General features: G+C 38.1%; 1 protein-coding gene across 4 annotated transcripts in view; it reads left to right on the top strand.

The window, feature by feature from the left end:
* The window catches only part of PRKAG2 (protein kinase AMP-activated non-catalytic subunit gamma 2), a 182,427-nt gene extending 169,111 nt beyond the window's left edge, over window positions 1-13,316 (top strand). For all 4 annotated transcript variants that reach the window (XM_030968488.1, XM_030968498.1, XM_030968507.1 and 1 more), the window contains 7 exons: window positions 331-385; window positions 2,218-2,344; window positions 3,049-3,214; window positions 3,621-3,658; window positions 7,227-7,373; window positions 9,618-9,711; window positions 12,203-13,316. In XM_030968488.1, coding sequence (XP_030824348.1) covers window positions 331-385; window positions 2,218-2,344; window positions 3,049-3,214; window positions 3,621-3,658; window positions 7,227-7,373; window positions 9,618-9,711; window positions 12,203-12,234 — 659 coding nt within the window. In that variant the 3' untranslated portion in view covers window positions 12,235-13,316. The remainder of the gene's footprint in view (window positions 1-330; window positions 386-2,217; window positions 2,345-3,048; window positions 3,215-3,620; window positions 3,659-7,226; window positions 7,374-9,617; window positions 9,712-12,202) is intronic.

The following is a 13,316-nucleotide window of genomic DNA, read 5'->3' as shown; positions in this document are numbered from 1 at the left end:
AGGGAGGCAGCTCCATGTACCAAGCAGTGTGTGTCCCATGGAGTGATCCATGGAGGTATCTGTGTGCAACACACACTCACAGAACCAGCAGGAGTAAAGGATTATTTGTTGTAATTGCAGTGACCTCTGCTGGTATCAAGCTTACCCCTGCTTTTAAATTTGATGTCTTTTTAATGTCAATATAGAGCACTGTGCATAAATGGTAGAATAACTAACTGTAAATTGCTGTCTGCCACTTAATTTTGTATGAATGAATTCATGAGATGCTTTCATAAAAAAGCTGATGTTTTCGTTTGAAGTGGTAACAGTCTATTAATTTTCTAACCACAGAGCTTTATTTACAAGAGACTTTTAAACCTTTAGTGAACATCTCCCCAGATGCAAGGTAGGATTTCACTGTTCACTCTGCTTAACTTGAAATACACTAACTCTGTCTCAACTCTGAATTTAAGGCCTCTTTATATGTAAGAAGAAACAATTTGTTTCGTAAACTACAGTACAATAAAGAAAGATTGTCTTTTAATATAATCAAGAAGGGGTGAGAGCTTTTTTTTATTGTGAGTGAGGACTTTTGATTATCCTAAGAAGGGAATTTTAAATTGAATTTTTGTGGTTTATCAGCATAACTGTTCTGGTAAATGAGCTAGACATGGGTCAAAATTAGAATGCAAACCAGCCAATAGGATGACCCTTCAGGTCATCTTTATTTCATGAAAATCAAAACACTTAGAGCCCTTCAGCTGTCTTGTTCTCAGCAGTCACAGAAACTTAAAGTCCTTTTTAAGAGAAGTAACTTTCCTTAACTGAAGGAAATACAGTATCTCTGTGGTTTGTTCTGCTCTAGTGTAAGGCTCTGTTTCTTGAAATATAAATGACTGTCCTTTTCTTCTTGATGGAAGTTGAAAGAAATAGTTTTTGAACTGTCATTATGCCTTATTTACTAAATAACTTGAGAGGGAGATTTAGTTGATCTCTTAAATCTTGAGCACTACTGAATTGCTGAACTGGAGGGTGAAATTCTGGGTTTTGCTTTCAGTTTGTGGACGAGGATTGTTTGTGCCCTGGTGAAGGGAGCTCCAGTGATTACATTGGAGTAATGATATGCAGTATCCTCAGTGGAATTACCATTTAGTTATGAATAAGTAATTTAATTCAGTCATGAGGGATATATTTTGAATGGTGGCAGGTTGCAAATAATATTGTTAAGACAACAAAATGGCCATAATTGTTTTCAGTCAGAGTGCAGCACAAGCAGCTTTGCCATAAAGAAGATGCAGTAAAACTTTTATAAAAGGTTCCAGCAAGTCAGCTTCAGAGCTGATCCAGAGATGGGCTTGGGTTGTCAGACTGCAGCACTTGGGAATTGTTAAACACTCACTCAGGAGTGGGGTCTGCAGCAGTGGGGGAATCCTGGCTCTGTGTACATTAAATTCCATCCCTGTGTTGGACTCAGAACACGCAGCTTGTCTATGGGAAGGAGCCTGCTTCAACAAGTAGGTGTTTATCAGAGCTTTACAAACTTTTTTACTTGCTAATGTATTGCAGTTGTTGGTCAGCTGCTTTATCATGGTCTTAATACACCAAGGGAAAAAATAAAAGTGTCACTTGCAAGAAGAGCAGACTTGCACAGGTTGGAATGTTGCTCAACCCTAGTCTGCAGTGCATGGGAATGTTTTAGTTCTCCTAAGGATAATTTTTTGCCAATCTCCAGTGGTAATTCAGTGAAATTATTAGGTAATTGTTTGGGGTTATTCACATATATGCATGTAGCCATAAAAATGCCCTTTGTAGAACATGTTACAGAAATTTGGGATTGGGATTCATTAGGTGCAGGAACTCCATTTTTCACAGTTTGTCTATTAACAGACCCATTCTGAGTGCAGGGATACTGCCAGCACAGCACTTGCTGGAAAAACAATTTACACTTGTAAAGAAATTCTTTTTTCTATACTTTATACCACAAAATGAACTTTCCATGACATTTTCTTAATGGATTTAGATTTCCATGAGCATATATAGTTGTTCATGTGTTGCAAGGCAAAAAGCTGCAAAAGTTAATTTGAAATCCCTCAACTTCTGTTTTTTATAGCATAAAGATAATGCAAATAATTACCACATAGACTTCATGTGGGTTTATAAATGTGTGCATATGTATCATTTGGCTTTACTTGCTGTTTGCTAGAATTCATTAAAAAAACAAAATGTTTTTCTCCTCAGCCTTTTTGATGCTGTATATTCGTTGATCAAAAACAAAATCCACAGATTGCCAGTTATAGATCCAGTCAGTGGAAATGCACTTTATATACTTACCCATAAAAGAATCCTCAAGTTCCTCCAGCTTTTTGTAAGTATTTAAAGCTATGCTGTATTTAACTGATTTGTTCCCCACAGTAGACATCTGATATAATTAAGTAATTAAAGCCTTAGTGCAGAAATTTCATAATGAATTTCCAAATTCATTGTGTCTTTGTGTATCTTTTATTGGTAACAGGGAAATTAAAGCTTGATATAAGGCCTATACTTTACCTTTACTTTGTTTTACTCCTTTAAAGAAACCTGAACACCAAGGACTTGTCTGTTGGTGTAATTTGCTGTTGTTTCTGGAACATCTCCTCAGGTTCAGGAGTTTGTTTACATGAAAAGAAAATGAATTGTCTCCCAGAGATGAGATTGTCATTACTCTGTAATAATGTTAGTCACAGCAATGAACAGGGGGCCAAACAAAGCAACAAGAGTTCAAAATAAATATTCACATTAATGTTTTCTATCTTCTCTCTGCAGTTTTAGTGGGAATGACATAGCTTAGGATCTCCAGCTTTAGTGATGTGTTAGTACAACAAAAATGGAGCAGAAGTCCCAGTTCTATTGTCTTAATTTAGAGCTTTGAACAGTTATTTAATTTCTTAATTTCTGCTTTGAACAGAAACCCCTTGGGTTGTTTGGGTTTTGCATTAATCTGGTATCAGGAAACTGCAGTGACCTGTAACCATCACTTGGAGTCTGCAGGTGGATGGGTGAATGTAAATCCATTCCTTCTGACTCCCCTAGATGTCAGAGATGCCAAAGCCTGCCTTTATGAAGAAGAATCTGGATGAACTTGGAATAGGAACTTATCACAACATTGCCTTCATACATCCAGACACTCCTATCATTAAAGCCTTGAATATATTTGTAGAGCGAAGGATATCGGCGTTGCCTGTGGTGGATGAGTCAGGTGGGTGCAAAAGTGGGGAGGGAAATGCTGCTGAGCTCTGGACTGGTGCTGGGAAGAAGGGGAAAACACAAGAAAAAGTAAAAAAAAATTAAAAGGCAATTTAAATAATTAAATATAATTTAATTATTAAATATTAAATGTTTAATTTAAAATTAAAATCATTTAAAAGGGGAAGAAATATAAAGAAATACTTATGCAAAGTGAAGGTTGATGGGCTTGGAAGAATTTTATTTTTTGATAGGTTGTTTGGTTTTTGGGGGTATTTGAGTCTTTCCTTCTTGACCTGTCATTTCTTTCTTGTAATTCTAACAGATGAAAGCAGGAAGCAAGAAAACTGATAAAGTGTTTTAAGCACTTTAACTTTCGTTTTTCTTTTTGTTAACTTTCGTTTTTCTTTTCTTTTTAGGAAAAGTTGTAGATATTTATTCCAAATTTGATGTAATAGTAAGTATATCTCTTAAATTCTATCAAATATTTTATATGTAGTAAGCATATTTGCAAGTTTGTAGTATATGTAATATATGTAGTAAGTTTGTAGTATGTCTGTAATACATGTAGTAAGCAAGTTTGCAAATTAATTTGTTAATATGACAGTTTTCTTTTTTTCCTTTGGCTGTAATTAACAAACTGAATGAAAGAGATCCAATTCAACCTGCACATAATGTTTTTTATTACTATTTTTATTTAAGTATCCTTAGTAGTGCTATTGCACACAGGCTTTTATTGCTCCCAAATGTTACCCAAAATAAGATCTGGCCCAGAGGGGGGGATCAAAGGGATGGGCTCATTGCTCCTGGGGCTTCCTGAGGAGCAGAAATGGAGAATGAGGTGCTGAGCTCTTCTCCATGGGATCCAGTGTCAGGACATGAGGGAATGGTCCAGAGCCACCCTGCAGGGGTTCAGATGGGGCTTTAGGAAGCATTTCTTTGCCAGGAGGTGGCTGAACACTGAGCAGCCTTCGCAGAGAGGTGGGCAGTGCCCCAAGGCTGTCAGTGCTCAAGGGGCACTTGGGCAGTGCCCTGAATAAAATGTTTTTTCAGCTTTTGTCCCTCCCTGCAGTGTCAGGCACTTGGACCAGGTGATCACTGCAGGTCCTTCACAGCTGAACTGTTCTGTTCTTGTTGGTTTCTATTTTTGAGTGAGGATTTCCTTTTTCCAGCTGCTGCCACTCCAGTCTGTTCTCAGAGAGAATGCAGATTTCTCTGTGCAGTCTGAGTACTTTGTACAGCTTGACCTCCTCAGTGATGTAAAAACTACTTGGCCCATTCTTTTGTGTCTCTGACTTGAGTCTTGCATCTGTGTTCCTCCTTCTGCTTTAGATCTAATCCAGGATTTCCCTCCAGATTCCAGTTGCATACTCAGATCCATGCCACGATTTACCGGCCTCTAAGAGCAAGGGTGTAGCCATGATATTTCTGAAAAATGCTTTCCTTAGGATTTTTTCTCCTGAGAAGCTGAGAGGGCTCAGGAACAAAATGTAAACAATGATTATCTGCTGCTGTGGAATGCAACAGGTGCATCTGTGATTGGTCTCATGTGGTTGTTTCTAATTAGTGGCCAATCACAGTCAGCTGGCTCGGACTCTCTGTCCAAGACACAAGCCTTTGTTATTCATTCTTGCTTTTTCTATTCTTAGCTAGCCTTCTAATGCAATCCTTTCTTCTATTCTTTTAGTATGGTTTTAATATAATAGATATCATAAAATAATAAATCAAGCCTTCTGAAACATGGAGTCAGATCCTCGTCTCTTCCCTCATCCTCGGACCCCTGCAAACACGGTCACACAAGGGCTTTTCCATTCTCATGGCTTTCAGAAACTTGAAATATATATATTTTTTTTATCCCTGTCCCCTCCCAGCTGTGTGCACCTGCTTTCCAATGGCGGCATCTAACAACTACATTATTTTCTAGAGGTTTCACTGCCCAGGTTGCCACCAACCAGCTGCACTAATGAGGAATCCAGATGTTTGAAACACTGCCTAGAAGGCATTCAGTAAAATGGAGGACAGTCCCAAGTAGAAATACTTTAAGCTTATAAACATCTCTGGCTGCAAATATTGTTCTTAATACTGAAAATTCTGTGATGTCACTGTTCCTGCCTGTCATTTCTGGGCATTTGTCTTTATTATTTAGGATTCTCTATTGTGTAAGATCCTGTTCTGCATAAAAGCTTGTCAGGGGAATGGGCAGTAGCTGTAGAGAGAATAACCTGATGTGTCAAAGACAATGAAATTTCCCAGTTGGTGGATTCAGTGTTTCAGTTTATTTTGTAACTGTGTTAGATTTTGAGGCAGGACATGTTTCCTTCATTTCCCATTCTTCTTCAGAAAAACACCAAAAGGAAGAGGGCTCCTTATGTTTTTCACGTCTTTTCTCATTTTAAGTGATGAGGCAGCAAATTGGGTTTTTAGAGATGTTGGATCATTTATCTGGGGGAAAAAAATATGTATTGGGAATTGGATAAACAGTCCACACCACAGAGATACAATTTGTAGGATATAACTGTTTGCACACAGCTAATAATATGGGAAAGAGTTAGGGCATCTCTTGATTGGGGTTATTCTTGGGGTCTTCCTCGCATGTCCTAGTTTGCTTATTAGGTTTCTAAATAAATCTAAATTCTAGATAAGAATCTAAAAGATTCTATTCTTAAAAGATAATCACCTCTGAGCTTCTAGATTTCTTCAGGCTGCTTCAACCTGATCTTCAGCTTTAAAAGAAGAAAAAAAAATTTGTAATTTGAAGTGTATGGATCTGATCTTCCAATAAACATAGAATTTCCAAGATGGTGATTTTTAACTTTTAACCATGTGGTTAATGTCCTTGCTTGGTGGTTGAAGCTCTGCCTGTGTGTGGAGCTGGCTAAGTTCATAGATTTCTCTCATTTTAAGAGGTCTGAATTAATTTTTAGGTTCTTGATTGGGGAAGCCTGGGAATGGAATGATGCATAGGAATAACTTTATATTCCACCAGTTATTGTGTGTAGGGTGACTTCAGTTTGCAGAGGCTTTTTATGTCCTCTCAATGTCCTTCATTAGGACCTGATTTAATTAATTAACTAAAATTGTTTTTATCTTCATGATCACCTTGAACCTGTCTTGTCACGTTTGGTGTAATTCAATCAAAACACTTGACCCGAGTATCTTCTAGCCAAAATATAATTTAATTTTATTGCTTGGTCCAGTGCTTTCATTTAAAAGTTCTCTCTTTGTTCTCCCTTCAGTGCCTCAGCAGCAAAATCAGTAGGCCAGGGTGTGCCAGCACTTCTAAAATACCACAATGGTCTCACCTACAGAAAGCTTTTGCAGGTCTGGACAGAGTCCTCTCACTGCAGGCATGATCCTGTTCTTAGAATGAAAGTGAAAAATGTCAGCTTTCAAATTCGTTTAATCTCTTCCTTTTAGTGGTGGGGATGGGGTTTCATTGTTATTATTCTTTCAGTACTTATTAAAATACACCCAGACACACAGATTGTCACTGAATGACAGCACCAGCTGAGCCCAGGAGAGGGAGTTTGAGCCCACAAATTAGGAAGGTGAAGAATGAATTCGCTCTGCACTTAGCTCTCAGCCACTGACATCTACTCTGTGGGTGGTGTTCAGAACACTTGGTGCCTCCCCAGCCCTATGATAAACAAACAACAAGGAATTGTATATTCTGTGTGGTGTGAGAGCTGAAGAGCTTCACCTCTACATTTGCTGCTCATGGCAAAAGCAGGATGAGTGACACCAAGCCAAAGATGAGGTTCAAAGTAAGATTTTCACTGGCCTAATGCATCTCCCCAGTTTTATCAATGAACCCAGGGTGTCAGATGGTGTTCAGCATCATCTGTGTGCTCGACAGCTCCCAGAAGCTGAAGAGCATCTGCTTTGTTTAATGTGTTACTTGGAATGGACTCAGCTTAGACCAGAAATGCCTATCTGCTCAATGCCAAAATATTTACTTTATGGAGTGCTTTGTTACTAAGTACTGAGCTGTCTGATGTGACCTGGGTTTGTTGTTTTTTTTGCAGAATCTTGCTGCTGAAAAAACATATAATAACTTAGATATCACAGTGACACAAGCCCTGCAGCACCGCTCTCAGTATTTTGAAGGTGTTGTAAAGTGCAGTATGCTGGAAACACTGGAGACCATTGTGGATAGAATAGTGAAGGCTGAGGTGAGTCCCTGCATAAGAAGTTACAATTTGTGTTATCAAACTGATAAACAGTACAAATTTATCCTCTTTAAGTTGTTTTGATTACTTGGTGAAAGTATTTTTAATAATTATGTTTTAATAATTATATTTCATAATATAATATTTATTATATTAAATATTTTAAGTTATCTAATTACCTTTTAATAATTATAATAGTTAATATTTAACTCAGTCTGCTGTATAGACTCAGGTGTTAGATGCTTATAGGGGTGTGCAAAATATTTCACAGTACACCTATAATGATATTCAGTTATTTGCATTTCTGTTTTATTAACTAAACTGAATGCAAAGCTTTCAGTTTAGTTAATAAATATTAATAATGATACTAATATTATAATCATATATTATAATATAATATTATTATAATATTATATTATAATATTATTATAATATAATAATATGTTATAGTGTAATATATTAATAAATAATAATAATACCCAAGTTTCTTCCAAGCCTGTCATAAGTTTTGCAGACAAATCATTTGTTAAACTCCCAGTTTATAGCTTGGCTCAGGAAATTTATTGGGTGCAACTTGTTTTGATGCATGATGGAATCCTGCACTGCTCTCCCAAAATGCAGTCAAATAGGGCCATAAAGTAAATGCTTGTGAAGAAGCCTTCACTAACTGCTCTTGTAAATTTTTATCTCTGTGCTGTCCATTCTTTTGGTGCTGTTTGTCTTGTTTGTTAGTACTGGGAACTTCCTTACATGCAGAGTTGAATAAGTTTGTGGGTCTTCCTCCCCTGTAAGGCTTCTCTGCAGAAGAAAATCAATATTCCCAATTTCAGTCGTCTCTGAGTGTGATCAGCTCCATTTAGATGCTTTAACTTCATAAGTTACAAGATTTATTTTTTTTTTAGGGTTGTAACCAGACATATGCTTGATATGAGGAAAACTTCCACTTTGTTAAGAAGCCCTTAGAACCTCATTAGGCAATTTCTACTTGTAACTTTCTGCATTTGCTTGAGCTTCCTCCTGAACTGAGTAATTTTAGCATTCCTGATACACAGATTTCAAACTTGGATTATTTTATTACTATCTTAAGAAGCTTTAGACATTTGTGTTTTAAGAACAACTCCTACCCTCTCTTTCAGTCCAAACACAGTGAGCTTACATGTAAAAATGAGTCAGTCAAAACTACTACACAGCTATTTTTAGCTGCCAGACAACTGCTTGATCTTACAAGCAATTAAACAAATGAAACATTGTCCATTTTTCTTGACTTCATTACACTGAGAGAGGAATAAAATTATCAAATATGTGCATAAGCAGAAATGAACAAACCTGTTTAAAATATCGCCAGCGTAGTTTTATCAAAAATAAAATATTTTCTCTCAACTTAATGGTGAAGAGAGATAACTCACCTGGGTAAAAGTGAACATGTAGTAGGCTCTGAACTTAGGACAGACACTTCCCTGGTTCTGCAGTGGCTTTTCTCAGTTAGCTCTGCCCTGTAAGTATACAGGAGTATCCACCTAATTCCCCTGCAGTTAGCACAAAGATTTTGTGGTGTAAAATGTTCCATAGGAGAGGTTTGTAAGGATAAGATCATTGTTTGAAAATATGGTCTTACTGTTGATAAATCTTTCTTCCAAGTTGTGTCCTTGTGTTTATTTGCATAGATAAATTGAATCCTTTTTCTGTCTTAAACAATCTGTTTAAAACAATTTGTTTTAAAGCCAATCTGGCACTCACTTTCCATTGTGTATCCTTGTGAGAAAAATTAAGTTAAAACCAACTCAGAGGTGTCAAAATACAACAAGTTTTAGTGTTGTGTCTATTTGCTGAGGAAGTATTTTTCAGAAGGAATCCTCATTTTTATTACTGCATTTAATTTTTTGGAGACCACAGGCTGAGGTAGGCAGAGGCTGTAACTTGGGGAAAAGTCTTTGATGTGAGTGCCACATTTTGAGAACAGAAGTATTTTCAAGACCTAGATCTAGACTTACTTGTCACTTCACATCAGATTCTGTTCAGTCAGCCAGCTGTGTGCCTTGTAAACATGCACTGTTTTCATTTATGTAGGGCAGGCATGGCTGTGTTGCTGTGAGATTCCCGACATTTTGAACCATTTTGGGTGGTTTTTTCCTGCTTGTCTTCATACTGCTTTACTTTAGGGGTTTTGTTTGTTCCTTTGTTTGTTTTTCTTTGCTTTGCCTACTTTAAATCAGGTCAATATATCTGAGACTCTTCTCCTGCTGGCAGGTTCATCGTTTGGTGGTGGTGAATGAAGCTGATAGCATTGTGGGGATCATCTCCCTCTCTGACATCCTACAAGCTCTGGTACTCACACCTGCAGGTATGGATCTGCCCTTGCCATGGGAGTGTGCACACCCTGCTGGCTTTCAGTTATTGCACAGTGATAAATGTCTGATTTTCAGCTTTTCTAACTGATTATAGTTCTTAAATGCACAAGTAATTTCAGGAAAAAAGCTGACAGAACATTAATTGACATTAATTGCCAGTCTCCTGTTCACTGAGGAGGGCATGCAGAAGCTTTATGAATGTCCCTGCTGTTCATATATCTTTCCTAGGGAAAAAAAAAATCTTGATTAATATTTTAAGTGAATGAAGCTGAATGTATAGACAACATTTACAACAGGGCACCTTCTGAGTTTCTGTACTCTGGCCAGGTGTGGTCACAGCTGTGATTTCCACTAAAAAATCGCTTTTTAGAGCCTTGCTGTTGTCCAGCTGTGCTTGGCTGGCACAGCTTAAGTCAGAGATGGAGCCTCAGCCCTCCTGGACTCTTCCAGTATTAAACTCCCTTGTGATCAGGTTAGATCTCTAGTGATCAATCTGAACATGACCAGGTTCCTTTTAACAAAAGTATCCAGCAGTAGGTTTATTTCTGCTTTTATCTTGGTTGTGAGGGTTTGGTTTGGCTGAGTTTAGTTTGGTTTTGGTTTTAAGTTTTGTTAAAACCAAGTTCTTAACTGGCTTTATGTTTTTAATTGTAACTTCACTTTGACCTCATAAATTACTTCAGTGTCACAAGAAGTAAAGCAAAGCCCTGTTTTGGCTCTGTGAGGAAGGTAAAATATCTTGAGGATTATTAGCATTTTGCCTCAAAATCAGACAAATAGAGCCAGATACATACTTCAGATAGACAAATAGAACCAAATACATACTTCAAATAAATCCAAAAAAGTCAATATGTGAGCTTAACTGAAATCTCTTACCTGCCCTGATGGATAACATAATTACATAAAAGTGGTTTTTCCTCTGTAGACTTTAAGCAAAAAAAGGTAATGTACCTTGTTTAAGTAGAAATATTTCTGTTCTGAAGAGCAGCAATCAGCCTCACTGCTGGAGGTGTTGTGTCAGTACATCTGGTTCCTTTTAATGACCTGGAAGAGCAAGAGCAGAGCAAGGAACCCATCTCTCTGTGCAAGTGTGGTTGAGAAATCAGCCCAGAGGTCTGGGTCAAATGGAATCCTTGCCTGGGGAAAGAAGAGGGAGGTGTAAAGACAAGCAGCCACTCTTGGCAGAGGAGGGAGTTTCATCCATGCCTGGAGGGTAGAAGGATCCAGAGCAGATTTTAGTGCTAATGGTGCAAAGTTCAGACAGAAAAGATGAATTTGGGTGCTGACAAACCCAGAGCTTTGTTGTACTGGAGTCACATGGACACCTAAGTTGGGACTCTGAGCCGAGCTAAAAGTGCTCTGGAATTATTGCAAAGGGCAGTTCCTGCTCCCACTCTGGGGCAGCACCATGCTCTGAGATCCCTGAGCTGCTGTAACTCACTGAGCCAGCAAAAAAGCTGCATTTTAGTCAGCCTGGCACACTGAACCTGCCCACAGAACAGTCTGGTACTGAGCACAGGGGTTAGAACAACAGAGAGGGCAGGATTATGCCACTGCAAGAGAGGAAGTGAGGGAAGGCTTTTGGGGGAGCAGTTAAGCATCAGATTGCATTTCCACAGGCAAATGCCCAATTTTAGGCTAGAATTTGTCTCGTGCAGGGAGGATGTCTGTCATGTAAATCTGATTTGTAGAGTATGAAGTGTGACTTTGCTCCTAACAACACCAGATAAATCACTTGTCCAGTTCTCTTCACAGATGGAAAGGAAAATTTATTGACTGGCAGGAATTAAGACCAGCCTGTGTTTGGGAAAAAATTAACAGTTGTGATGTGAAAACATTTAATGAATCTTTCAGTGTTTGATAATACATTACAAGTAGCAACTCCAGGTTTCTGGCAAGAGATTCTTATTCTGTAGAGTTGGATGCTGAATCCAAGCTCACCACAGGGTTCAGTCATTGCCCAGCATGTTTGAGTATCTGGAGAAGAGGTGAGATGCTGCACAGTCCTGCTGGACAGGTCTCTCAGATCCCTGCTGTAAGCAAAATCTGCCTCTGAGCCAGGAAAAATGGCTCCATCAACAAAGTGTAGTTAAACTAAATTCTTCCATCGTTTGTGCTCAAGCAGGACTCATTTTCTGGGGGCTGTTAGGGTGATTAAGCTTGGCTCTAAGCTGAGGGACAGGTTTGGGCTGTGGGTTTTTAGTTGGGAGTTTTTAAACAAATTTTTTTTATGTGCTAGGGAGAATCTTCAAAGGCATTTGGAGTAACTTCCCAGAAGGGTTTCTTCAACTTAGCAGTGAAATTAAAGCAGTGATGGTCTCGGGCCTCTTGGCATTTAGCAAGCCTGCAGTTTATTCTCTATAAATGTTGTATTTAGAAGTGTGATTTTGGTAATTTGATATGGGAAAGTTGCAGCAGTTGGAATGAGCTGCTCCAGTTGCGTGTGGCCAAGGAAATGACAGCTGCTTTCCTCTTCTGTTCCAGGTGCCAAACAAAAGGGGAACGAGAGCGAATGACTGCTGTGAATGTAAACATTTGTAGGAGAACTTGAACAGAGTTTCTGGGTCGTTTGTCTCAAGAGCAGTGACTGCAGTGGAGCAGAGCAGGATGGTTGAGAATGTGTTTTGGGACTTAGTGATGGATGATGAGTCTCTTCCCCCCAGTGATGTCGCAAAAAAAGCAGCATGACAAAAGCTTATGTTAAAATGTAGGCTCGTATTTCAAAATGTCTTCAAAACATTTGCTGGAAGACTTCACATGATGTCCTTCATTAAAATGCACTGTATTCTGAAACTTTTTCATTTTGTATTTGACAGAAGTCACTGGTCAGCAATGGATATATGTGGCATAAGGCAAGTGTATGGCATATTCATATCATAGTGCCTTATGTCAAAATACAGCAATATGTCATCACTGTTGCCCATCACTGTCAAAGGAAGTGTTGTGCTAAACGAGACACTGTATTTGAATGTGAAAGTCTTTAAACCTAAAACCAAATCAGTTTCAGTTCTCATTAGATTTGTCATAAAAGCTGTAATTTGGGTATCGGTAGACTTCTTTAAAACTTCAATGACAGTTTTGTGTTCAATGTTGCATTCTGAACTGAAATGTAAAACAAGACTGATTTAAAAACAGCTTTATTTATTTTTACTTTCATGACAATTTTTTACACATCTTTGGTGGATAGCTAAAATTTCACCATATCCATTAATAAACTGTTGATTGTTATACAAACAAGTGGGAGATTTTTCTCATTATTTAAAACTTTAGAGTTGCAGAAGCTGTGCCCTGTTCACCAGTCTGTTACTTGACCTGAAGATTTCGGAAGCATGGATTGAAAGTGCTCTGTCCTGTCATACACAGGCACCACGGAGGAAATGAGGTGCCAGAGGACAATATTTTCACCTGTATTAAAGTGTAAAATGATGTTTGTACAACGAAAACCCAAAACTTTTTATTGTATATGATTTGTACAGAAGTGGAAGAGTGAGGAAAGCTGTGGGGTATTTGCTAATGTAAATGTACTGTAAAGTTTGAAGATGAGACTTTTATAATTGTAGATTCTTGTAGATGGAAGACATTAAACCCTACAACATCA

The sequence above is a fragment of the Camarhynchus parvulus genome, chromosome 2 (assembly GCF_901933205.1).
Source record: "Camarhynchus parvulus chromosome 2, STF_HiC, whole genome shotgun sequence".
Taxonomy (NCBI): Eukaryota; Metazoa; Chordata; class Aves; order Passeriformes; family Thraupidae; genus Camarhynchus; species Camarhynchus parvulus.
This window is presented reverse-complemented; position numbering and strand designations above follow the sequence as displayed.